This window comes from Martes martes (genome assembly GCF_963455335.1).
Source record: "Martes martes genome assembly, chromosome: 2".
In the NCBI taxonomy this organism is placed as follows: domain Eukaryota; kingdom Metazoa; phylum Chordata; class Mammalia; order Carnivora; family Mustelidae; genus Martes; species Martes martes.
In genome coordinates this window covers 170,100,038-170,127,448 of record NC_137889.1, presented here as the reverse complement: position 1 = coordinate 170,127,448, position 27,411 = coordinate 170,100,038, and the positions used below count along the sequence as shown (strand labels likewise).

General features: G+C 45.2%; 1 protein-coding gene across 1 annotated transcript in view; it reads right to left on the bottom strand.

Annotated features, from left to right (window-relative positions):
- Positions 1–26,886, bottom strand: part of PGM2 (phosphoglucomutase 2) — a 32,488-nt gene extending 5,602 nt beyond the window's left edge. Inside the window, exons 1-12 of the mRNA XM_080797254.1 lie at positions 26,744–26,886; positions 21,768–21,935; positions 17,103–17,209; positions 12,617–12,701; positions 10,468–10,551; positions 10,154–10,347; positions 6,793–6,982; positions 5,979–6,076; positions 4,568–4,748; positions 4,386–4,479; positions 2,810–2,939; positions 1,781–1,970 (exon numbers count right to left, since the gene is read on the bottom strand). Of these exons, the coding sequence (XP_080653380.1) occupies positions 1,781–1,970; positions 2,810–2,939; positions 4,386–4,479; positions 4,568–4,748; positions 5,979–6,076; positions 6,793–6,982; positions 10,154–10,347; positions 10,468–10,551; positions 12,617–12,701; positions 17,103–17,209; positions 21,768–21,935; positions 26,744–26,794 (1,572 nt within the window). The 5' untranslated portion in view covers positions 26,795–26,886. The remainder of the gene's footprint in view (positions 1–1,780; positions 1,971–2,809; positions 2,940–4,385; positions 4,480–4,567; positions 4,749–5,978; positions 6,077–6,792; positions 6,983–10,153; positions 10,348–10,467; positions 10,552–12,616; positions 12,702–17,102; positions 17,210–21,767; positions 21,936–26,743) is intronic.
- Positions 26,887–27,411: the final 525 nt, after the last annotated feature.

Here is a 27,411-nt window from a genome sequence, read left to right as displayed (position 1 = left end):
CCCTTTATGTGGCCCACAGTAGGCCTCAGCCATTTCCTGATGGAATGAGAGATCAGACCCTCAGCAGCAGTACAGGAAACCAAGCAATGGAGCACTGCTTTCAAAATGGCGCGTCGGGGCACCTGGGTGGCTCAGTGGGTTAAAGCCTTTGCCTTCAGCTCGGGTCATGATCCCAGGGTCCTGGGATCGAGCCCTGAATCGGGCTCTCTGCTCAGCAGGGAGCCTGCTTCCCTTCCTCTCTCTCTGCCTGCCTCTCTGCCTCCTTGTGATCACTGTCAAATAAATAAATAAAATCTTTAAAAAAAAAAAACCCCAAATGGCGTGTCAATAAAGCGTGAGTACAGAGCAACACATTTTCAGACTTCGATGCCTCTAAAAATTCATCTCTTCACTCGTTTTTGGGAAGCTACCAGAGGAGGTGATTTAGGAAAATAGATATAGCAAGAGGAAGTCATGGGGGCCAGGAGCCAAGGACCCACCCCATAACTGGCGAAGGGCCTTCCCAGGATGACACGTGTGCGCCCGACACAGAGAGGAACTGGCCTTGCCTGGACAGGGGCCCGGGAGGGAGGCCAGTGGAAACAAAACAGAATGGACAAAATGGCACTGGGCCACGTGGAAAACCCCCCTGAGAGGCATCTGAAGGAATGTGGGAAGACTGGAGATCGTTACATAAAAATCCAAGGAAATGAAAGAACAGAACTATTAATTATAGAAAAAATAATTACACAGTCTTGGGGAACCGAATCAAAGTACACTATTTAGCTAAGTGGGAAACGACAGTTACCAGTTGTAAGGATCCAAGCACAGGCTCTGAACTTACCACACATTGTGGCAGAAGCGCTTGTGAAGACAGGGGAGAAAGGAGAAGAGTGAACAGAAGAAACGCCAGATCTCAAGCCTTACCCCCGCAACAGAAAAGTAATGAAGTCTAACCCCGAGAAGCCCAAGCATCACTATCTGAGAGAGAAGGGTGTTGTCTCGACATGGCAAAGAGATGGGGAGGGTTGGAGCTGCCATGTTTCATCGTGACTCTTCCAAAAATATTTCTCTTTAAAAATATATTGTGCGTAGAGGAAAATTAAAAAAAAAAAAGAAATAAAAAGGAAATAACAAAAATGTCTAATAATGCATGAGGACAGTCTCACTCTCCTTTCCTGACCCACTGCCATTAGTTAGCAATACTCGGCTGCCATTTTTGAGCCTTCTTTGGACTCGAGTGGAGTATCCAAGTGATGTGAAGCTTGATAGCTTACAGGGCCCGGACATTCAGAGAATGGAGCGAAACAAACTAGGACACAAACAGTGTTTCTTGAAGCGTGTACCAGTAACATCCGCATCAGCTGGGAGCTTGATACAAATGCAAATTCTTGGCCCCCACCCCCGACCTACTCATTCAGAAACACCACGGCAGGCTGTTACACTTGATGTACTGAGCAGGTGCGCAGACAGAGGAAAACCCGGACCTGGAGGCAGAAGACTCTCATTTGACCACAACCATCACCGACTAGCTGTGGGACAGCCGGCAGGTCTTAAACTTCCGAGCACTGATTTCCTGTATGTAACACGGTGACGTTGGTTCAGATGACAAGTGATGATCCTTGTAGTTCAAGCCCATGATTTTTAACTTTCTATTTATTTCAATAGCATATTTATAATAAATGCCAGAATGCCTAAAATCAGCTTCAGTTAATTCCGTGATTAGATAAGTTAAGCTATTCAAAGTATAATAGAAGGTAAATACACAAGAGTTTAGTTGGTAAAAGACAGTATCACTTACAGCTTTTTTATCTGGTTGGCTATCATCGTAGCCAGTTGTAAGATCCCTAATGCCAGAGATTTCAAATCTGCCACAAGTTTTTGGATAATTATTCTTCCCATCGTAGTTCCTGAGGTTTTCAAATAATTTCTTAATGGTGCCTTGATCATGGCAGATAAAATATGAAGCTTTGGTAATATGGTAGCCATATCTATGAAAACAAACACAAATAAGTAATATACAGCACGGTGACTCTATTTAATGATATCGTACTATGTATTTGTGAGTGGCTAAGAGCATAGATCTTAGAAGTTCTCATCACAAGAAGAAGTATGTGTAATTCTGTGCGGTGTGGATGTTAACTTGACTTCCTACGATGATCATTTTGTGATATATACAAATATCGAATCATTACGTTGTATACCTGAAGCTCATGTCAGTACATCCCGACAGAAAAAATACAAATATGCAAAACGAGGAACAAATACTCCCCCACAATGTACCCAGAACAGGGATCAACCAGTTTTAAACTAAATGAAACAAGTAGCCATAACTAGCTTCAAAGGAATAATTTAGCCTAAAAAATGTACAACGATTGGCCCCAGGGATTGCCAAACTGTTGCCTGGCCTTCAGCCTGTATCTGGGGGTAAACATTTCATTGCCCGGAGGCCACACCCCACCCCGTTCCCGTGTATACCGCCCCTGGCTGCTTCTGCACCATAAACGCAGACTTGACTAATGGTTCTAAAAACTCAGTAGATGTCTCATGAACACCTCGCATCTTTCCTGACATCAAACACTTAAGACCACCTTCTTCAGTTAGCTCTTTCTGCAACCGATCTTCTTGTTTGTTAAGGATGACCGCAGCGATGGCTGATAATAAGCGTTAAATGGGTAAGCATCAAAAGAAAAGGGGATCCTTTCCTTCGTTTCCGGAAGAGAATCCACAACCAAAGAGCATTAGAAAGAATGTTAGCATCTGACACATAAAAACATACTAAAACACTGAAAACTATTACTTCAATTAAACAGAGTTGATAGAAACTTACTCCACATAGATGGCCTTGAGCTGCTGAGACAAAGACAGATTCTTGGTTGCTAGAAAGCTAGCCAACTCTGCGATGATGACCGCCGCGCTGACTCCGTCTTTGTCCAGAACAAATGGGCAGCACATATATCCTGCGGAAACATGGGTCAAGCATCCACGCTTGGTGGTGGGTTCCTTTAAAACACTGGACATGCACATTATCTCCGTGCACCTTGCCCATCACCTGAGAGGTTCTACGGTATCAATATGTGAATGCTTCTCATTGGCCACCTTTACATGCAAGAATCCAGCCCAACGCCTCAGCTCGAGGCAGGCCTTCCAGATGTCCTGCTTGAATAACCTAGGAGAGTCTCCCACCTAGACAAACCGTTCAGTTCCTACGTCCAGCTCAAACCCCTCTCGCTCACACAAAATGGTTTCTAGTTGTTCTCGTCAACGCTTATTCTGTCTTTGCTGAATTCCAACAGTTCTTGTGAGTTACGTCCTGCACCTTGACTGCCTAGCCCGTACTCTCGTGTAGTTACGAACGGGATCTATGCACACTGCTCGAGGCTAAGGTCAGTGTCATCTGTTTCTCTCGGAGTCGCTATGTAATTGGTGCACAATAAGAAGGTGATAAACAAGTAGAAGGAAAAAAATTTTAGCAAAAAGCTATAGAAAGGTAATTGTAGCTAAAAGGAAAAGCTGAGCTATTACACACTTCTTTTGATTAATTAACTAAATGATATATAGGAGCATCTGTGCTGCAGGAAATACAGGTGAATCTTCTCTCTCTTTTTTTTTAAAGATTTATTTATTTGAGAGAGGGAGAGAGCCAGAGACAGAGTGACGGCGGGGGCAGAGGGAAAGAATCTCAAGCAGGCTCCCCGCTGAGCAGGGAGCCCAATGTGGGGCTCGATCCCAGGACCCTGAGAGCATGACCTGAGCTGAAACCAAGAGTCAGACACTTAACCAACTGAGCCACCCAGGTGCCTCCTTTGAATCTTCTTATGTAAGTGTAATAGCTTTTACAAAACAAACAGCTAAAATATCCCCCACACAAACATGTGAATTTCAGGTTTCTCTACCTAGCTCCCCTTCCTCCTCACCTACACTGACAATTTAAGACAAGTGTTTCTCAGTCATTCTGGCTGGACTTGGGGCTGTCCCTTCAGGTGACAGCCACTTTGATGAAAGCCCCACAACTAAGTCCTCCCCTTTCCTCTGGACAGACCTCTGCCCAGCACTTTCGGAAGAGGAGCGAACCATATCAGATGTGAGATCACCACCACGGTTGAGGGAATATCACTACTCCCCAAAATATGTGGGGTCCTGGGCTCCAAGCACCATGTGTAGAACATCACTGTTTTCATCCAGGGTAAGGATTCACTTTCTGACATTAATGGCTTGGTTATTTGTAAGATATTCGTTTTAGCTAAAAGAAAATCTGAGAAGCCAGTTTTAGGGTTGGACAGTTCAACCCTCTGAGCGCTGCTGTGCTCCTGGTCTCCTGTTAATTTTCTGAACCCCAATCCAAATCCCATTTATTTGCGTTCTATATACTAAATAATACTACAGTCACTATTATCACTTCTTACCGATAGCTTCTTCGAATGCAAATAAGACATTTTTCCCCTGGTCTATGAGCTGTTTGGCTCGGTTTCCCATCCACTTGAAGCCAGTTAGTGTTTCCTAAAGGGATAACCCAAAAGAGAAAGACGTGCCTTAGACCTTCTACAGAGCCAAACAAATCTAAGAGCAAATCCTGGAAACATGTTACCTCAAAATGAAAGCCCTCCTTTAAGGCAATGGCTCGCAAGATTTTGGAGGAGACAGTGCTCGACAACATGTATAAGTCTTTGAGGGCACTGTGATCTGGGTTCTTTTCTTTCCAAGAAGTAAAAAGCCACCAGCCCAAGAGGGCCCCCAGCTCGTTGCCGGAAAACACTCTCCATTCACCACTGAAAAAAAAAAAAACAACAAAAAAAACCAACCAATGCATTACTGTGACCTTAAGAGAGACACTGCAAACGACTGGGGCAGGACAATTAAGCCAAACAAGGCTCAGAATGGTTTCTGCAAATGTTCTTGTCTTTCTTGTTTAAAGAACTGGCTGGAAACATGACTGCTGCTTCACCAACATCCGAGCAGCTCCTCTGTGCCGGTTTGCTTCGACAAACCTCCCATCTCGGAAGAGCGACGATCCACAACGCTTTCGTCTTTGGCAAAAGCTTTGGTTTTAAAGATGGTAGAAATATCCTGGCAGGATCCCACCTCAGGATAACAGACTGTGTGTCTCCGTTTTCGGTCTGGACAGTATTGAGGGTTCTGGAAGGCAACAGCCTAGCAGGCCTTCAGAGCAGGTTCATGCCGGGATGATTAGGACACTGGACAACAGATGCAGACTTCTCCTTTCCGCAGTCCACGTGGCTACAAGTACGTTTTGTGTTTCAACGTGTATCATCCTGGCTGAACTTCCCAGAAAGGGATTAGAACTGAATCTGTTTGATCATAATCTGAAACCCTAATCCCTTGGGGTGCCTGGGTGACTCAGTAGGTTAAGCGTTCGACTTTTGATTTCAGCTCAGATCATGATCCCCCACAGATCTCGTTCTCTCCCTCTTTAAATAAATAAATAAAATCCACAATCCTTTGGTAGCACACCACTGCTCCCAAAACATCACACGTGCTGTTTGATACCCAAACCAGCTCGGACCCTGCCCCCCCTTTCATCTTTTCTCTCCACTTATGTCCTATTAATTCTGGACAAACTCTAGGGTCAAACTTGTCTTAAAAGCTGGGTATCCCACTGCTCTTCCTCTGTGGTCTGCTCAAACTAAATTCATCATTTCCTTGAAGGTCCAGCTCCTTCACCAAACCCTTCAGCAAATCCCACACCTTAACGTCAGCTCCAAACAATGCACCTGTGGGCATTAGGTACTGAGCCATGAATTATAACAAAATCAATGATGAAACGAGAGAAGATAAATAGTACTTTCAATTCCAAGTTCATCCTGGGCTGATTTATCTGCATGATGCTGGTGGTCCCCAGAACAGTATTTCACCGTATGTTAGCGATACAGTGACGATTCGTGTGATAAATGGTAAATATTCCCCAATAGGTCCGGTCTCCCCAAGCACATTTTATTGCTTATGTTTTCTATGACATGGGTAATCACAATCACTTGTACCTGTCTTGCTTTTCGGCCACGGCAAGCCTATCAGCATCCGGATCATTTGCTAAAACGATTTTGGCCTTGGTTTTGTCAGCCAAGGCGAAAGATAAAGTCTGAAAAAGAACAGGAACGTAAAGGACAGAATCAGTCAGGAATCAAGCAAATTGCAGTCTTTAAAAACTTCTCGTTCTTTAAGAACTGAGGGGACTTTCCCCAAATGAAGGCTGAATTCTATTTCTGGAGCTGGTCTTGGTGGGTCACCGAATACATCTTAAGCCAGAGGTCAGGTAACGGGAACATCAGCACGTGACCCACACCTGCCCGTGGATTCCCGCCATGGCCGACAGCCTGTATGTGGTATTTCTAGGCTTTGCCAAGGGATCAGCCTCAAAAACCAACCAAAATAAATGGACTCTCTGAATACCGTTGCGACCCTCACCTTTAAAAAGGTTGAAGCAACCATAATTTAAGTAGTATTACCTCATATTAGAAAAATGAAGGAATAAAAAATGAAGGAATAAACATCATTTGATGAATAGCCATTCTATTACTGTTCCCTTTTCACATTTAGCAAGCACAGTAAAGTCAATTTAAACTTAACTCGATTCGATTTAAAATACGATGTTGATTTCACCTCTCACATCCTGATGCTAACAAATGTATTTTGAAGCCTCTTGGAAGAAATGGGTGACTAATACATACAAATATTTCTCATGAGGAACCTGGGTTTTTTGTTCAGCACAATAGAAACACAGACAAATTTATTTTACTGGATAGTAAGAATTTTGGATGTAACAGGTCGGTTTTAGAACAAAAAAGATGACGTTACCAAGACACCTTTCCCCTCCTCAGGATTTGGGTATTTCACGGTTGGGAACTCAGGATCGGGATCTTTCTGTTCGGGAACAGCTTCAGGGGGAGCAAAGCCAAAAGCTTTGAAAGCCGACTGCACAAACTCATGACCCACGCCGTGGACAGAGGTGTGCACGAACTTGACCTTTGTCTCCCTGTTCACACTCCTGAGATTAAACACAGCATGGAAAAGGATAAAATATAGATGAAAGACGCAAACCTGGCTTGCAAAACTAGAAGCTCTGCTATAAAGGAACCAGATTCCTAAGAAAGGAAGAAATCAGTGTATTAAGAAGGTACCAGATAACCGACTATCTTTCTAATTCCATTTAAAAAAAGAAGCAAAACTTACGGACCCTTTCCCAAATATACACCCTACCCCCAATACATTTAAGTTTTAAGTTTCACTCTATAGTTATTTTCAGTAAATCTGATTATTTTCAGAGTTTGATTCATGAGACAGCTTTTATACCTAGAGTGGGATTCAAGAAAGAACTTGGGGCTCAGGTTCCAGGACAGACTCACGGCTGTCTGCTGGTGCCAACGTCCCAGCTCCTACTTCTACTAGGTTCAAAATGCTTTTCAAAATGTCCCTTTTCACAAAATAGGAAGGAACACCTTATACACGGATGGATAAAAAAAATTTTTTTTTCTTTATCAAGTAACCATCCTGTTTGTCAAATTATCCGGGGTCCAGATATTAAAATAAAATAACAATCAATATCCAAAGTAAAAGTTATAGAAAGGTAAAAATAAGACTTATAAAAATTCCAGTGTTCTAATTGCTCGAATCTTAGGTTATTGTACTAACCTAACCCATCTCTTTTGAAAGTGAATAAAGCACAAGGTCTCCTCTTAAAACAGGAAATAAAGTGCATCCAGAAAAATAAATATGCAAGACTACTGAGAACAAATCTGGAAAAAATTGCTCAGATATTAAAGTGAAGTATAAAGCTATCACAATTAGAACAGTTTAGAATTAGATTAAAAAGGCAATTAAAGGAACAGAATAGAGAGTAGAAGTTGATCGAGTTTGAAATGGGAAATATATATGAGAAGCAGGAATGGCTTTATGGTTAACATGCTTTGAAGACAGACTCTGAATGTAAATCCTAGAGTTCTGTCACTTACAAACTTGTGTGACTGTTGGTTATTTACTCAACCTCTCTGTGTCACCATTTTCTCATCTATAAAATGGTGATACACCAGAACCTACCCTCAGCATTACTGTAAGGATTAAAATAAGATTAAATTAATCAGTAAAGGGGCACCTGGGTGGCTCAGTGGGTTAAGCCTCTGCCTTCGGCTCAGGTCATGATCTCAGGGTCCTGGGATCGAGCCCCGCATTGGACTCTCTGCTCAGCGGGGAGCCTGCTTCCCCCTCTCTCTCTGCCTGCCTCTCTGCTTACTTGTGATTTCTCTCTCTGTCCAAAAAAAAAAAAAAAATCTTTATAAAAAAAATTAGTCAGGGGGCGCCTGGGTGGCTCAGCGGGTTAAAGCCTCTGCCTTCGGCTCAGGTCATGATCCCAGGGTCTTGGGATTGAGCCCCATGTCGGGCTCTCTGCTCAGCAGGGAGCCTGCTTCCTCCTCTCTGCCTGCTTCTCCGCCTGCTTCTCCGCCTACTTGTGATTTCTGACTGTCAAATGAATAGATAAAATCTAAAAAAAAAAAAAAAAAAAAAAAAAAAAATTAGTCAGTAAAAATAAAGGCCTGTAGAAACTATCTATATAAACACTCAATCCAAGTGGGGAATTAGTTGATAAAGTGATATTTCCAATTAATCAACAAAGATAGATTCTTTAATTTGATGTGTTGGTGTAACTGCAAAACCTAAAAAAAAAAAAACAAAAACCGATCTGCTTTGCTATTTCATGTCTCACACAGAATTAAAAAATCACTAATGACTGAAAAGATTTAAACATTATAAAATGTAGATATACAAGCCCTAGAAATAAGCAAGGGGTAAAAATAATCAGGGTATAAAGAAAACCTGAGTACAACACAAAACTCAGAACTCATAAATTAGAAGACTGATAGACATTATCCATTTTTTATGAGTTCATCAAAAAGTTTCAATAAAAAAGTCCAAAGAACAACAACAGAAGGGAAAACAACATTTGAAATAAATGAAGACCGGTTTTCTCTACGAGCAAAGAGGTTTCACAAGTGCAAAAAAATGAATAAACACAGAGAAAAATATAGGTGGAATAAACAGGAAAAAATAATTTATTCATACTTAAAGAATCCAAATAAAGTAAGATATTGTTTTCATCTAGCAAAATAAGAAATTTGATAATCCTCAGTATGGGTAAGATGTATGGATCACATACTGTTCTGATACACTCTGAGATATTACGTCATTGAACTTGATACAGTTGGGACTCTGTTGGTGGGAGCGTCAACTGGTAGAACGTGTTTGGAGAGTGATTTATTACTCGTGGCCAACTCCGTTGATGCCCGTGCAATGTTGCTACAGGACCTGCCACTTATGGATACTCTGCACGCACACCCACACTAGTACTCGAGGCATGGAGTGCATTGTCACCGGCGCTTCCTGGAGGAGCGAGCAAGTCAAAACCCTTGTCTCCGTGACATCCAATCAGAGGGACAGAGGGAAGGCGCACACATGTGTTCCATTTGGTGTGTACACCGTTGACAGAATGGTCCCCCACATTCAAAAATGAGATTTTGCACAGAAAATGTAGGTTTCTCATTTCTGTCAGGGAGAACAAATCCGGCCATCTGGAGACTCCGGACCTCCATCTGCACATGGTAACACCCAGTGAGGAGGGCTACTCCCTCCAGAGGCAACGGGGGTCCACACTCTACCCCGCAGCCTCCGTTCCCAGTGGTCCCACAGAAACAGTATTAGAGACAGCTGAGAAACCGTGCCTCTTTAAAATCAGTGGTCTTTTCCTTGGGGGGGACAATCAGGGGTGGTGGGGCCCCAAGGATGTCACAGCAGGACAACACTATTCCTCTGCTCGACGCCTTCTTCCCTCACTGCGTGTCCTGAGTCTGCGTCCCTGGGTCACACACAGGGGTGCGGCATGACAACGGAAGAGTCAGGACCAGTAGGGGCAAGCACAGAAGGGACCCGCGACAACTGAACTGGGGGGGTGGGGGGAGGGCAGTTGTAAGACAGTGGCTCACAAAGCCGAAATTATGAATCACCTGTCCTTACAAGAAAAAACTGCTGACCCTTGATCTACAGCCTCTAAAATCTGATGCAGCCACAGTATACGTACCCATCAAGAGAAAAACTGAATGAAAAATGAGAGCATTTGGCTGAATCACCTTATTTGAGCTCATAAGAGGTGAGTTTACAATCCACTTACCTGTGAAAACAGTATTTTTTAAGGTCTTCAAAGTAGCTCTCGTTGATGGAAGCACTTGGGTCACGAAGCAGCGGACTGCCATTAATTACAGAATCATCCCAAGCTTGAGGCCACGGCTCCAGATTTTCTTCAATAGCTTGAGAAATCGCCTTGTCATGAGGAGAGGTGATCTGAGCTCCGTTGTCCCAGTAGACCTGGAGAAGGCAGGCACGTATCCAGACGGCTTAGGTTCGTGGAAATACAGCCTCCGTACCTGCACCGTAAAGGAACAGGATGCAGACAGAACACGGGTACGGAGAGAAAAAGCAGAATACCTTGTACCCGTTATCCTGCTTTGGGTTGTGGGAGGCAGTTATCATAATTCCAGCACAAAGTTTCAAATGCAACACCGTGTAGGGCTGTAAAGGCAAGAAACAACAACACTTTTAAGCGAAAAATCAGAGATCCTCAGCCTGGGTCTTGTAAACTGTTTGTATCAACTTGTTCTCTTCTATTTTTATTTTTTTTAAGATTTTATTTATTTATTTGACAGAGATCACAAGGAGGCAGAGAGGCAGGCAGAGAGAGAGAGGAGGAAGCAGGCACCCTGCTAAGCAGACAGACTGATGTGGGGCTCGATCCCAGGACCCTGGGATCAGGACCTGAGCCGAAGGCAGAGGCTTTAGCCCACTGAGCTACCCAGGGGCCCCAACTTGTTCTCTTTTAATACACATAATAGAGAAACATCGTAAGAAGGTGTCATTCCGTATTTTTGCGCCATACCCGGATGATCCTTACGATGACTGCTCAAAATTGTGGGACGTGCACCCTACCCCAATAAGACAGGTGATTATTTTCCTAGGTGCCTCCTTCTCATTCTGTCTTCCACTTGGTAGAACCAGAAATCTGTTCAAACAAAAAGAAGGTCTAATCCTTCATCTCCCATTCTTTTCAGCCCTTGGCTCAGGGCAGAAGCTTATGGATTCTGTTTCTTCCCTCCAGCCGCTTTCTCTTCTTTCCCACTTGCTTGTAGACAACAGGGCAGGGTAATGTTGAAGAAATGGAGTCTCCTATGGCCTGCTCACTCATCGCCTGCTCCAAGGTTGGAAATCCCTTTCTTGTATTTCTACTCGGCTCCCATCTTTGTGAGACTTTAGTTCCCCAGATGGGGAGAGGGGCGGGGTTCTCCTCCCTTGGGCTCCCTGGGGGGCTCAGTGGGTTAAGCCTCTGCCTTAGGCTCGGGTCATGATCTCAGGGTCCTGGGATTGAGCTCAGCATTGGGCTCTCTGCTCAGCAGGGAGACTGCTTCCACCCCTCCCCTGCCTGCCTGCCTCTCTGCCTACTTGTGATCTCTGTCAAATAAATAAATAAAATATTAAAAAAAAAAGATTTTTTGGGCTGCAGGTAAGATTTACTACACACAGAGAGCCTGAGATTCTAACCATCAGCCCCCCTCTAGCCTCCCACCAAGATCTCTGTGGTCGTTTGTCCCTTTAGGGGTTATTTTATATCCCCCAAGCAAAGAAAAGGGGAGAACCACGCCACAGCACGGGAAAATGGTCAGGAGATACTCTTATAATTAATGTCTGATAGAAAAATAATAGCAGTTAACACTGACATTGTACAGAAGAGCAAGGATGCTCGAACACATGGCAGTTTTTCCATTGAACAAAGAAATCCAAGCTACATCTGGCCGGGCCGTTGTGTGTCTACTGGGTTATTTACAACCCAAAAGTTGCGGCATCTACCTGTCCGTGCACTCGAGCCAGTACATGCCAAACCGGAGCTGGCTTTTCTATTTATTCACCTCTTGTCCACCTGATGTAAGAAACTGCATTCCACTCACATTTTTGGCTCAATTTCTAAAAATGTACATTCGCAGCATCTGGCCCCGTTTTTAACAGTTCCATCTACTTAAAAACAACAGTTGTCATAGTCCCTATTGTCTTTTTCTTTGAGTTCTGCTCTGTTAAGGATTTGATATTAAAAAAACCTTCCTAAAATGTGCCAAGCAGGCTTCACGTCCTGGTCACGAACAGTATTTAGAACAAAACGTGTGTAGCAAAAGCTGGCTAATCAACCTGTCAAAAACAGTCAGGGGGAGACACAGTTTGAGGTGAATTCAGATTTCTACACAAGGAGTTTCCTGCCTGTGCCAGCGAGAAAAAGAGACACAAACCAAATGAAAGCACAGACAGCAAACAAAAGATACTTTGCTAACTAGTTAAAATACCCTTTGAATGCTAAGAAGGAAAATTGCACTTAGAAAAAAATAAACTCTGATGCATTAGGGGTTGAACACCTGAGAAACATTATTAGGATGTGGGGAGAACATACAGAGAGGTGAGAGAATGCCTGATAAATGCCAAGGGGCTCTCCTGTCAAATAAATACCCAAATCCCAAAAGCTTAAAGACCACGGAACGCAGCCACGTCCCATCCCTGATCCCGTGAGGGAAAATTAGAAACAGAAAGGGTTACTTACCACAAAGGGGGTTGGGGTTATACCAGAAAAGAGGTACACAGGAATCCCTTGAGTGACAAATGTGGTTGCAGCAAGTCGGGCAAATCTGGAAATGCAGCGTGACGGGGGGAGAAAGAAGAGGAGGGTGTCAGGACCATGGGTGCCAGTGAAGAAGGAAACGAGTGCTCGACCCCTTCCTCAGGTCATTCATTGTATTTCCATTGGCACAGAACACTGACCTTGGAGCAATCTTAGGAGTCATCTCGTTCCATCCCTTTCTTTTACAGAGATGGGACTAAAGCCAAGAAAAGCCAGACTAGTTGCACCACAACTGTCAAACAGTCCGATAGCAGCTGGCCGAGGGCTGCACCCAAGTTTTTCCGTTCTGTCTTGGTGGTTCTCAGCCAAGGGCAATTCTGCCCCTGTTGTGGGACATCTGAAATGCCCGAGATGTTTTTGATGGTCACTGGGGATTGCTAGAGCAGGTTAGAGGCCAGGGACGCCACCAAATACCCTATAATGCACACAGGAGGCCCCAACAAAGACTTACCCAGCCCAGTAGGACATCCCACGTCAACAGGGCAGAGACTGAGAAACCCCTGTCTAAAGTTCTCACAATCCAATAGAAGCCACACAGACTAGCATCTGATTAGACATCATCTCATGAAATATAGGGCACATTGGCATACGTAGGAGAGTGTGTATGTGATATATATACATTGGGCAGGGACACATCTTGGCTCCATTCAACCCTTTAAATCAAGACTTAAATCTCTGACACTGACGTTTTTCTCACCTTCCACGGGGCTAGCTTAGGGCAGAACACAGAATGGGGCATCAAATCTTTCTTCAGCCTTGGAGTAGACTATTTTATTACAAAAGCTGAGCAGTTTACTTCCATTGAACCACATTATACCATTATAGGATTAAATAAGCAGATATGTATTTCTTCTCTTCCCCCAATTTTTTTTTTTTAAGATTTTATCCATTTGACAGAGAGAGACACAGCGAGAGGGAACACAAACAGAGGGAGTGGGAGAGGGAGAAGCAGGCTCCCACTAAACAGGGAGCCCGATGCGGGCTCAATCCCAGGATCCTGGGATCATGACCTGAGCTGAAGGCAGATGCTTAACGACTAAGCCACCCAGGTGTCCCTCTTCCCAAATATTTCTTGAGCGCCAGCTTTAGCCAAAACTATTCTGGAAGTTGGCTGGGCACAAAGAGATCTCTGTGTTTTCACAACATGAGTGTTAAAATTCCTACGATCCACAGTAATAAAAACAAGATTTTGATAGTGGGGGAAAAAAAAGACTCTATGAAGGGAAACTCACAAAAATAACAAAATTCAGCAAAAACATTTTTAATAAAAATCTCAAGTAAGTCTAAACTGTAGTCATCAGAACTGAAGTAACTTCAAACAGATGTCACTTTCCCCCTCACAGAATGTTTCTCTTGTGTTCTGGGTGACTTTAAAGGTGCTTTTCTTTTTTTCTTAAAGATTTTGTTTATTTATTTGACAGACAGGGATCACAAGTAGGCAGAGAGGCAGGCAGAGACAGAGAGAGGAGGAAGTAGGCTCCCCGTCAAGCAGAGAGCCCGATGTGGGGCTCGATCCCAGGACCCTGAGATCATGACCTGAACCAAAGGCAGAGGCTTAACCCACTGAGCCACCCAGGTGCCCTAAAGGCACTTTCTTGAAAGAAGCAAGGGAGATACTCAGCACATACATTATACATACCAACTAAGTAACAAATTTGCACAGAAGAGATTCAATGTGTTCTCTGTGTATGCTTGACGGTTACTGTTTATTTGTTTATGTTCCCCACCAGATATTTAAAATTGGAAGATGAAAGGACTAATAAACAATTCCTTACAAAGTTCTGCACCTGCAGTCATTTCTGCCTCTTTAAGGCGAGTCCATTTACTCACCATAATGTTTGACCATGTACTGGTTCAGTACTTATGCGACTATCTCTGAACGTCTTGCATGTTGTAGGGGAGAAGAGAGCGACCCTGGGCTCCACTCCATCCCATCAAACCCGGAGATTTGAGCCATGAACTCACAGAGCGGTCACTTTCTGGAAATGCTATGGCTCTAAGGCCAGACCGAGAAATATCCATACCTTAATCGCCAACATGACCACATCCAAAGGATGTGTCAACTGAGACAAGCTGAGAACCAGCCCAAAAAGAAGCAATTTCAGAAGCTCCACAGGCACAGTTGGCCATGTATGTGCACGGCGCATGCTCTGGCTGGAGGCAGTGACCTGGCCCCCGGGGACAGGAAAGCATGCTTATGACCTTTTTTTTTTTTTTTTTAAGATTTTTTTAAAGATTGTTTAAAGATTTTTTTTTAAGTTTTTTTTAAAGATTTAAAGATTTTTTAAAAAGATTATTTAAAGATTTTTAAAGATTATTTATTTATTTGACAAAGAGGGACAGAGCACAAGCAGAGGGAGCAGCAGAGGAAGAGGGAGAAGCAGACTCCCTGCTGAGCAGGGAGTGCCATGCAGGGGACTCGATCTCAGCATCCTGGGATCATGACCTGAGCTGAAGGCAGATGCTTCACCGACTGAGCCACCCCCAGGTGCCCCAAGTATGACCTAATTCAAACTGTAAACTCACTAACTAAAACTGATGAACTAATATTCTGGCTTATACTACCTCTTTCTCTTATAAATGTAGAGCTACGGCTTCTCTCTTGCTGTACTGACATAAACCACATTTTTGAGCCTGCAGCTTAGGAGCAAAAATCTTATGGGGCGCCCGGATGGCTGGGTTGGCTGAGCATCCAACTCTTTGATTTCGACTCCAGGTCATGATCCCAGAGTCCTGAGATCAAGCCCCTTCTGGGACTCCTCGCTCAGCACAGAGTCTGCTTGAGGTTCTCTCTCTCCCTCTCTGTCCTTCTCCTCCATCTTGTGCTTTCTCTATAAATAAATAAATAAGTAAATAAAAACTTAAAAAAAAAAAAAGGGCAAAAATCTTACGTCATTCCAAGTTTAGTCTAGCAGCTAACAGCATCTAATCTTATGCCCTGGCCATAGTCCCTTCCTCAGAGCTGCACTTTTGTTCCTATCAATGCTTCTCTCTTAGATTAGAAGCTCTTCAGGGGCAAAGATTAGGACTCCATGAACTTGGGGCACCTGGGTGGCTCAGTCAGTTGGGCGTCTGCTTCGGCTTGGGTCATGACCCCAGGGTCCTGGGATCGAGTCCTGCATCCGGCTCCCTGCTCAGCGGGGAGCCTGCTTCTCCCTCTGGCCCTGATGCTCCTCACTGCTCACGCTCTGTTTCTCATACTCTCTCTCAAGTAAATTAAAAAACAATCTTAAAAAAAAAAAAAAGACTCTATGAACTCCTTCTGTGCTGTAAAGGTAATGAGACCTTTCATTAATATTAAATATTTGTATGTTCTTCCACTCTAAGAAACTACTAATACATACACTCTGGAGTGACACAAAGATTCATCATAATAGGGGAAGCGTTCAAGTGGAAAAGAGGGTCATGTAACATCATTAAGAGCAGGGGGTGGCAACCTACGGCCCATCTGTCAATAAAGTTTTATTGGAACATCACCATGCCCATTCAGTATGCATTAGCTATGGTTGTGCTTGTGCTTGGGGCCAGAGTTGAGTAGTTGTGACAGACTGTATGGCCCATATTGTGTAAGATGTTTACTCTTTACCCTTTAGAAATAAAGTTAGCCGACCACTGCTGTCAGCTTCTTTATGCTGAAACTGTGACTCCTTCTCTGGCTTCATGACATCAGAGTACAGAGATAAAAGTACATACTTTATCAGCTGTTGTGAGAATTGAATAAGTAAATAGCTAATGGCCTTGTTCATATCCAGCACTCAAGCAATCACTGCAATTACTATTAATAGCACCTTTGTCATCGGCCTCGGCATCTGCGTCATCATCTGCTGGTGGCTACGTGAGAGTCCCAATGGTTTGAGAATGATACAAGAATGAAACTGAAAACAGGTGCTCATGAAATGGGAAGGAGCTCAAGTCGCATAATGAATAGTGGGGGAAGAAAAAAATATGGGGGCGCCTAGGTGGCTCAGTCGTTAGGCATCTGACTTCGGCTCAGGTCATGATCCCAGGGTCCTGGGACTGAGCCCCACATCGGGCTCCCTGCTCAGCGGGGAGCCTGCTTCTCCCTCTCCCACTCCCTCTGCTGTGTTCCCTCTCTTGCTGTCTCTCTCTGTCAAATAAATAAATAAAATCTTTAAAAAAAAATGACAAATGGAAGAAAGGGAGAGGGAGAAATAATGCTGCCCCTTTAAAAATATGTCTCTCCTTTAGACAGATCTTAACTTCTCTTTTGTCTGAATAATTTCATTCTTTTAACCCAAACGTAAAACCAGAAGTTGTAAAAGTTGCAAACGGAATGTACTCGTCATTCTCATAGGGAAGCAATGAGGCTGACAAATGTACATGAGGTGATTAAAGATAAAACCACACAATACATACAAAAAATGGTTTCTTATGTATCTTTCCATACCTTTTGCTGTTGCCTCCACTTGGTGGATGAGCTCGAGCATCAAAGCTGATCACAACACCTCTTTGCTTCAGGTCGCTGAATTGCTTTTCCAGGTATCTGCAAAACCCCTAAAAAATATCCCATGGATAATTAAACAAACCAAATAAGAAAATAACAGCTTTATTTATTGTCTCCCTGTATGTCTGAGGCACTGTGCTAGACACTCAGTATCTGTTCTCAGTAACCCCCAGATAAACTTTGCCAAGGAATCCCATTGTACAGACGGGAAAGCTAAGGTTCAGAGGCACTTGCTTGCCCAGACACATGAAGAACAGAGCCCGGATATCTACCTGGATCCAGTTAGAGCTGGTACAGGCAGGGGTTAAAAGCACACAGAACCTGTGGGCTCCTACTCCCCTCTGCCACCTTCAAGAACAAATGACAAATCCCTTAACTGCTTGATGCCTCAAGTTCCTGTTCTGTAAAACAGGAAAACAATGGTACCCACTTCAAAGGGCTGTTTCTAGGATTAAATTAATTAAAACCTGAGTGCTGGCATCCGACACCCAGCAAGCACTATCTGTTTGCTGTTATGAGCATTATTTTTATTACTTTCCTTCAAGGTCTACATTTTTCCCTTCACACGAGTTCTAAGATGTTTGAGGAAAGGGAGGTGTTTCAGACTTTCTCCCTGCTGGGTAACATAGTAGGTCAAGGAAACTTAGTATGTTTTATAAGTTTTTGACGATTATCTGATCTAAACCTGTTCTACTTGTGATCTTGTTGGCCAGCAGGCCAAGGTCTTTTCAGTCCCGTCACACGGCTCAGCCAATTACACATCTAATAATTGTGCAAATTTTGGGCGATTCCCACCTGCTGATGGAACACACAATTCCCAAATCTCAGTGGGTGCTGTTAATCACATCAATTGGAAATATGGAAGATTAGAGAAACACTGAATCCTGAATTTGATAGGTTTATCTCATGGAACAAAATAGGTTTTTATTACGGAACAAAGAGAAGGTGGGCTGACTGAGTAATAATATTACTTATTTCACTTTGACTGAAGAAAGTCTTTTTTTTTTTGTCCCCACCCTTAAAGGGACATCTTTTGAAAAAGTAAATATAACTCTTTATGTTTGGGAGGGGAGATACTTTACAGCTTTGTGGCCAGAGCAGTGCCAATGGAGAATGCCTTTCATTTTTCTTAGACAAAAATATTGCGTTGGGCAGCCCTTCTGAGGTTGAGCGATAAGAAGGACATGTGTGCATTGGTTCTATGGGTTTTCCAGAAGGTACCCAGATGACTCTAAGGCTTACACCAGTGACAGCACCCTCTCCCCCAGCTCCCATCGATCCCTGGGCTGTGGCTTCAGTGTTCGAGGGCACAAAAAGCACCCAGTCTTAGCCCAGAATCCTCACACCACCAAGTCGCTCTAAAAAACTCTAGGGCCAGCTGGGACTGAGGGCCTGAGAAAATGGCTAAGAGAAGAGGGGATGTTTATTCTAGAGAAAAAACTCAGTATGTGCTGAGGGAGGTTTACGGAATTGAAATGTGATTACAGGAGACATGAAATGAACTTTGTACAGCTTCAAAAGCTCAAACCATGACCAATATGTAAAAGCTAAAGACAGATTTAAGCTCAAAATCACAAAACCATTCTTTTTTTTTTTTTTTGTCATCTTTTTGTTTAGAGCAGGAGGGAGGGGCGGAGGGAGAGAGAGAATCTTAAGCAGGTTCCATGCTCAGCGCAGAGCCCAACGGGAGGCTCGATCTCACAACCCTAAGATCGTGACCTGAGCAGAAGCTGAGTCGGCTGCTTAATCGACTGAGCCACCCAGGGCCCCAAAACCATTCTTTAATGAGTACAACCCAGAGACAGAATGGCTATTTCAGAAGACGGTGAGTAAGCTCCATCATCAACGCGAGGTGGCCTGGTGAAGTAGCCTTTGAGGAAATTAGAACCGCTGTCGTGAGGCCAGCAACACAGAAATTTCCCTCCAGTCTCTACCCTGTTTCCCATTGGGACATTTATGACTCACATATACCTGCTTCTTAAATCCAAGCAGATGAATTTTGGGGCACTGTCAGGGGAAGAGTTTACACTGGAGGCCAGCAGCAGGAGGGCCTAGACCACAGAGAAAGTCAGCACATTCTGCCTGGTGACACCACCCCAGGCTGGGGAGGGAAGCCTGGCTGCTGTGTCCTGGGAGCCTCTTTTGCTGATTATTAACCACTTCTAAGACTTCAAAAATTGTCCTAATTCATAGCATCCTTGTCGCCTGCTGTAAGCATTCCGTGTAGGCTGGATAACCACTTCAAAGCGGTGAGGATTCTAGAGGAAATTATCACAAGGAGTGGCTGGTTGCATCAGCTGACGTTTCAAGGAGCTACTCATTTTAGTTTTGTGGGATTCTTACCTATCACAAGGTCTACTCCTGGAAGAGGCCAATTCCCCTAGGGGAAAAGATGTATGAGATAGGGCGCAAGACCTTTCTGTGGATCAATTTCACCATACCTACAAATGAGATGTAGGTGAATACAGAAAAAAAGGTTCTGGGTTCATCTGGAATCCCTTAGAATCCCCAACAATTACGCCTAACAGGGGATGGAACCAAATGGTCTTTCCAAAGAGAGCCATGTGCATATATCCCATTCCCTGTGCTCCTCTAATGGGACAGTGACATCCCTCCATTGAGAGGTGGGTGTCTATGTGCTCTCTCCTTGAACAGGAACAACCTTCTTGGGTCACTGCTAACAAAGAGACTATGACGGAAGTGAATTTGTGTGACTTTCAAGGCTAGGTCCTAAAAGAAAAGTCAACACAGCTGCCACCTGTATACACTCTCTGTGGGTGCTCTCACTGGCTGCTCTCCGAGCCACGTTGTAGGAAGGCTCCAGCCCCAGCTAAGATCTCAGCCAAAAGTCAGCAGAACTGCAGACTCGGTTGTGAACGAGCTTTCAGTGATCCCCGCCTCTAAGCTGGCTCCGGTGCTGCGAAGCCCCGCAGGGGTGAGCTGTCCCCACTGAATTCCACCTAAAGATTTGTGAGCAAAATAAATGTGGCTGTTTAAAACCACCGTGCTTGGGCAGTGTGTTATACAGTCCTAGTACCTAGAGCAGAGGGTAACCTTCACCAGGGGCATGATTCCATACCAGCCATAAACTGGAACAGGATTCCCAGGCTCACTCTACTCCGAGCCTTCCCTCCAAAGAGATCTCAGGGAGCCCTAGTGCTGGACAGGACTTCGGAGCTGGGGTTTCCATGGCAAGCTCATACCCTCCTGCAAGACTTCTTTATTAGGGTCTCACTAGAACATGCCCAGGTCTGCCTTTGATGCTGGGAGCTACAGGTAAGGTACATGTAATCATCGTTAGTCAACTTCTGGATTCTTCTCCCCTCCGAATTAAAGTCGCCTTCATCTGTTAACAAGTCTAACTAGGAAGAAACAGAATAATCGAGTCTTCATTTCCTTCGTAAACAAAACTCTAGCTACTCCATGGCAGAAAGGTTTCATCTGTATTCCTCCAAGTTGGGTGTACACTCTTGACTGTAAAATTGACAAATGGAGGAAAAGGAACTCAGCAGTAATGTCCACCTATACTATCAATTCACATGAAACAGAATCAGCTTCTGGTTATTCTGGCAGTGAGAAAAGCTTCTCAGTGTGTGCATCGGTATCACCACTGCAAAGTACGAGACCATAAAAGTCTCCAGCTTAGCTGGTGGATTTGCACCGGAATGAAAGTTCCACGAGGGAATCTGTCTGTTTTAGTCATTGTTGTATCTTCAAAGCCTGGCACTTGGTAGACATTCAATAAATCTCTGTAGAAAGAGAGGAAGAAAGAAAGAAAGGGAGGGAGGGAGGGAGGGAGGGTGGGAGGAAGAGAGGAAAAGAGGGAGGGAGGGAGGAAGGAAAAAAAAAGGAAGAAAGAAAGAAAAGCAGGCTGTATGAATTTTGAAACGTACCTTTACACCAACTGCACAAGCCTTACCGTACTGAGTAAATGTGTGACTCCCTGAGTCTTGGCAAACCCATAAGACCTGGCCATAATTAAAATTATATAGGTCCCTCGAATACAAAAGGAGCCCAGGGCTATATTAATTAGACAAGGAGGCCATTAGACTGAGGAGGCTTTAAAGTCTTGGTAGGCTATAGAAGCAAACCCAAACCCGAGCCTGAAGGTTAAATTAAAACCTAAGGAGAGCCAATTACAAGCAGCCAGAGGGACTTGCCCGAAAAAGGCAATCACACAAGCTATAGTCAATCTATTAACTTCCTTGCTCCGCTTCTGCTTCTTCTCTGGAAGTTTCTCCCTGCTCCTGCCGGTGAGGGTGCTCCTAAGCTTGATACTGCCCAAGACTCAAACGGGCTTTTGCTCAAATGAATGCTTAAAATTGTTAACACGCCTCAGTTTATCCGTTACAGCTGGGAACATGTTAAGAATAACAAAGAAATAGGGGCGCCTGGGTGGCTCAGTGGGTTAAAGCCTCTGTCCTCGGGTCGTGGTGCCAGGGTCCCGGGATCGAGCCTCATGTCCGGCTTTCTGCTCAGCAGCGGGCCTGCTTCCCTTCCTCTCTCCTCTGCCTGCCTCTCTGCCTACTTGTGATCTCTGTCAAAAAAAAAAAAAAAAAAAAATCTTAAAAAAAAAAAGAATAACCAAGAAATAGAAAAATGTGGTACCTGCGTAGTCTGGATGATGGTCAAGTCATTCATATGAGCAATTCCCGTTCCCATAGCGGCTCGAAGGCCGGCTGTCCCAAACTCCATTCGAGCCCCAAAACATTTCTGTAGTTCTTCTTTATTTCCATCCTTAATTAGTTGTTTTGCTGACTCCAGAGTTAAAGGATTCTGTGAAACAGAAACGTGTACAACAGATACAGCCAACTGAAAAACAGAATTAAACATCTGAAATATTTTAAAAAGGCCCACAATAATTTAACCTATGGGGAAAAATGTATATATTTGAAAAGCCCTATACCTATGGCTTTTCAGTTTTCTGATGACATTGAAATTTGAAATATGATGTAAGGTTTTTCTGTGTGTGTGTGTGTGTACCGAAGTATAGTGACACACAATGTTACATTAGTTTCAGGGGATTCAATTTTTTAATTATAATCTGTGACACTGAGATACAGTATGAAACACAGATTTCATTTTTGTCCCCGGCTCCTGGGCTAGAGCTTCTCACCGAAACCAGTGGAATTTGCAGAGTAGCAGGGTAAGAGCAACTTCTCTTATTCATAATAAACCCCTTTCGGCCAAACCTGATTTTATGTCCAGGGAGTGACCTGGTTGCCAGGGAAACCAACTAGGGACTAGAGGGCTGGAGGCTGGGTTCCCCGACCAGTGGTCAATGACTAGATCCCGCTCAGGGTAACAGAATGTCCCCCCAAACCCTCAACCCCTGGTGTCAGAGACCTTTGGAGCTGGTGAACACTTGGGGCGCTGGCAGAGCATGGAAGCTCTGTACCCTCCCACACACCTTGCCTTATGCAGTGCTTTCATTTGGCTGTTCCTGAGCTGTATCCTGTATAAGAAAGCTGGTAATCCTACGTAAAATGCTTCCCTGAGCTCGGTGAGCCATTCTAGCAAATTCTCAAACCTGAGAGAAGTGGGGGTCATGGGTACCCCTGATGTATCGCTGGCTGGTCAGAAGTACAGGTGACAACCTGCGGCTTTTGACGGGCATCTGAGGTGGGAGTAGTTTTGTGGGGACAGAGCCCCTAAGCTGAGGGTGGTGTCTGTGTTCAGTCTGCTCGGTTGAGTGTCAAAACTGAGGGAAACTGTAGGATGCCGGTCGGTATCCATAGAGAACTGGAAAATAAATTGGTGTGGGAATCTCTACATTTGGTGTCAGAAGTGTTGTGACTAGAAGGAAGTAGTTTTCTCCTTTATAATGCGTTATTTTCTTTCCCACTATGGCAAGTGCTTTTGGAGAAATGGAATAAACACATAGGTTTGGGGATGGAATGCCAGCCATACCATCACCTACCAACTGGATGCCCTTGGGAAAACCAATTTAGCTTCCTGAATTCTCAGTTTCCTCATCCGTAAAATGGGAACAGTCTAGAACCTCCTTTACAAGCTGGTTTGGAGGCGGTTTGCATTAAATTAATGCAAAACCTCTTTCTCTGCCTGGAACTTAGTTGTACTCAGATGTTCATTTTCTTCCCTAGTATCTTCAAACTTTCCCACAGAGTTACGAGATTATATACTTTAAATCAAAACCTTACGATGGTAGTGTCTTCTAATTTGTACAATTCTTTCACAGACCTGGTCAAACGTGAAGCTTGCAATGGTCACAAGAAGCGGACAAATAATGGATACTCCATTTACAGAGGAGAAGCCTCAGAGTTTAAGTGACTTTCTCTATTACATTACCTGTTTCAAACAGACACTCATATGAATCATTTAAGTTCATTTTACGTTGCCTAATTTTCTTTGTTCAAGAGTGGCAGAAAATGTTAGAAATGGAGGAAAAAAGACAATCACATTAATTCCACATCAGACTTTTAAATGAAGAGTTCAGAGGAACCAGCAAGTAAACAAAACACTTTATCTCACAGTCATCATCCAACTACCGAACATGCAGCCAAGATAAGCCACATAATTAAACTTTGAAATGCTATTGCAGTAAAACCTAGGCTTTCTGGAAGCAAGCCCATATTTCCAGATTGTTCCACCTTGGGGTCGGGTAAAACCCCCCCCACCTTTTGGGTTAAAAGCAATAGCCACTGATCACAGAGCACAATCTGACCAATCAGATTGTCAGGTCCCCTCAAGGAAGGGTCTGGATCTGGAACACAGAAGAGATTTAATAAATAATTGTTGAGTGAAAGAGGAAACACAGACTTCAAGGTCACGCCCAATATCTGGTGAGTCTTCTGTACACGGGGTAGATGTGGAAGACGCCAGCTGGCCTTTGGTAGCCATTAAAGACCCAATCGCCTGAGAGAAACCAAAGGAGACAGAGATAGAACTGCAAAGTCAGGGGGGCGGAGTAGATCAGCATCAGCCATGACAGTGACCAAAGCTGACAGCAGAGACACCACCAGGGATGGGGGTCGGGGGGGGGATGAAGGCGCAGTGGGAACCCAGAGGGCACCTGCCTTGTGGCCCTGGGGGAAATCAGACCAGACCGCTCTAGTGCTTTTGGTTGGGGGGATGCTCCCCACTTGGCATCTGTCTCAAACTGAGGAAGAAAGAGAGGAAAGAGCAAGAGGAGTGGTAGAAATTTAAAAATAAAAAGGAGGGGAGCCTGGGTGGCTCAGTTGGTTGAGCGTCTGACTTGATTTCCACTCAGGTCACGATCTCGGGGTCCTGGGATGGGGTCCCGCAGTGCGGAATCTGCTTGGGATTCTCTCTTTCCCTCTCTCCCGCTGGCCCTCCCCCTGCTTGTGATCTCTCTCTCTAGCTCTCTAAAATAAATAAATAAAATCTTAAAAAACAAATAAATAAAAAGGATAATATCCCTTCACCTCTACCCAGGGAGGTACTCTCTCTCCATATACAGATACAATACTTTGTGGAAATTAGGTTTTTATTCCTTCAAAGAGAAAGGCTCATTGAAAAACGTGTTTTCAATTATGACTTTAAAAGGATTCTAGGGGCTATTATTTGGCTTAGTCAGTTAAGTGCCTGACTCTTGATTTCAGCTCAGGTCATGATCTCAGGGATATGAGGTTGAGCCCCACCTTGGGCTCTGCGCTGGGCGTGGAGGCTGGTTAAGATTCTCTCTCTCCCTCTGTTTCTCCCCTCCTCTTCAAAAAAAAAAAAAAAAAAAATCTACCCACCTCAAGTTACTAAGTTATCAGAAATGGTTTCCTTCCCTAAAGAATTACAAGGCCCTCTTTCCAGGAAAAGAAAAACCACCCAGGGACTTGCCAATAGCATCTGTGTGGGATGTGTCCTCATTTCTTGCTCAGGGGCCAGAGGTGGAGAGGAAGACCTGGCCCCCTATGACAGCTTGCAATTTCCCTTCCTTCACTCTGCAAGTATGAGCTGTACATCGGGCCAGGCCCTAATAACCATGGAAGTTAATGAGGAAGTGGACAGGGACAGCTATTTAACTTGTCTGGGCCCAGGGCAAAATGAAAATGTGGGACTCCTTGTTTAACAAGTTTTAAGAATTTCAAAACAGGATAGCAGAGGATTAAACCAAGTGCTGGGCCCTCCTGGAACAGGGGCTGTGCCACCAAAGGCATCCTGCCTTTGAAGTCAACCCTGGGGCCAGACATTAACAAATACACCTACAAACAAGGTTTTCTTTTGTTTTGTTGTTTTGTTTTGTTTTAGTTTTTTTGACCAATCTAGAGATAGTATTAGGGAGACATAATTTACCACTGGTTGCCTGGGAAGGCCTGTGTACCTAAAACACATTGAAGTTCAGACGGACAACCGGAGTAACAGCATGAGAAACAAGTTCAGCAGAGGAGCCAAGGAACATTCTGGGAAAACAAACTACATGCCCCAAAGAGCAAGTAGGAGAGTTAGACAAGAGAAGGGGAGCTGTCTGGAGGGGGGTCCCCGATTCTCTCTCTTTGCTCTAGCACCTAAGAATAAACAGGGGAAAAGCTAGCAGTGCTATCTTTCCAGCAAAGCCAGAGAGGGGGAAGAAGATGCTGGAAGCCAGGCGGGCCCCATGAGGAGGACCCATGTTCACAACCGACTACCTGGGAGAGGTGGATGGGAAAACTGTTCTGCAAAGTTCCCAGGAACAAAAGGCAAAGGATAGACGGAAGGATTGTGTCTCTGGGGGCGGAAGGATGGCTGAGCCAGCAGTCTGAGTGACATCAACGCGCTCACGCCCCAGTTGGACATGACCTCTGGGACAGGCCAAGTCCAGAGCAGCTCCAGCTTGCTCTCCCACTCCTCAACCGGCACCCCAGACGGCCAGATGGCTCATTTTGTCCCGGGACAACTTTCCCCGGGGAAACTTCGGATCTGCCACAAGCCGTCCAAATGCAAGGAGGCCTGGCCACCCCTGCTTCCTCCTCCTCCGTCTTCCCGTGTTTGATGAGAAAAACAACTTGGATTTTCTGAGTTGCTGCCAAGCTCTTTTACAACCTTATAACCCTGCTCACACCCAGAGGGATTCCCGCCCTAAGTTTTCGCTTTGCTTTTCCTGGAGCACCTTTTAAATAACCACTTAAGAGTTCAGCCAGGAGAAACGTTAGCGACCGCCCCCAACCACCCTACAACTGGGTGCTTGCTACCCTGCTCTCTCTGCGACTCCCCGGTGACCGGGGACGGGGGGCTGACCTCGCCCCGGCTCTGCACCCACTCCCCACTGCTGGATCCGTCATTCAGCTGTGACTCTACTTCCTCTGTGCGGATGTACTGAAACTGCGCCTAGCATCAACCTGCCCGGGTGGGCTCCACTTCCCCGAAGCGGCAGCCCGGCTGCTGAGGGAGCGAGCTGCGGCCTTCCGGGGCCGGCTCGCGTTTCCCCATCCAGCAGCTCGGGATCTGCACGTTGGTAAATTCGGGACTGCAGCTCGGGTCTTCCTCGGGGCCGTGCGCCCGGCGGGGGCGAGCGGCAGGATGGAAGGAAGCGCAGGCGCCCGCGCTCTCCGCAGGAAAGGCAGCGGGGCGCCTGCGGGGTGCTGAGGGTCCCACGGCTCCCCCGGACGCTCCCTCCGCCTGGCGCCCCTCACCTTGTCCCATCGCAGCCACCGCGCAGTCTCCTGGTCCAAGCGGGTGTCCATGCCGGGCGCTCCCCGAGCCGCGGTTGCCGCCGCTGCCTTCCCGGCGCTGCCAGTAGCCAAGCTGGGGAGGCCGCGGGACTGCCCTTCCGGCCGGCCCCAGAGAGGCGGAGGCGGGGCTTGGAGAGTTGGGGGAGGGGCGGAGGCAGGCGGAGGCGGGGCGGAGGCGGCAGGAGGCGGGGCGGGGAGGACCGGCCGCTGGAAGGCAGCGTCCGGGAGGAAGGTGACGAGCTCCGCCTCCTTGCAGTTTACCCGAGCGCCTCTAGGGGGACGGAGGGCTGGGTTAGTGGAGGGGGAGGGGAAGGGAGAAGGGGGCTGGGGCAGTAGAGTCCGGCAGGAGGCCGGCCAGGGTAGTGGAGGTGGGGAGGGTGTGGCTGAGAAAGAATTTACCATCGTCTCTGAAAAGTCCTGAGGTCACCTCCATCCACAAAACGGCTATTCATGGAGTTCCTACTGTGTGCCAGGCGCCTTGTCAGTGCTGGGGCCAAGGATGAGTAAACCCAGGTAGGAGCCTAAAAATTTTGTGGAAATTCTGAGGGTCACGAATAACAGAAAAATCTCGAAAAAAAAAGGGGGGGGCGGGAGGATTAATATAAAGAGACAGTGGAACAGAATGGAGA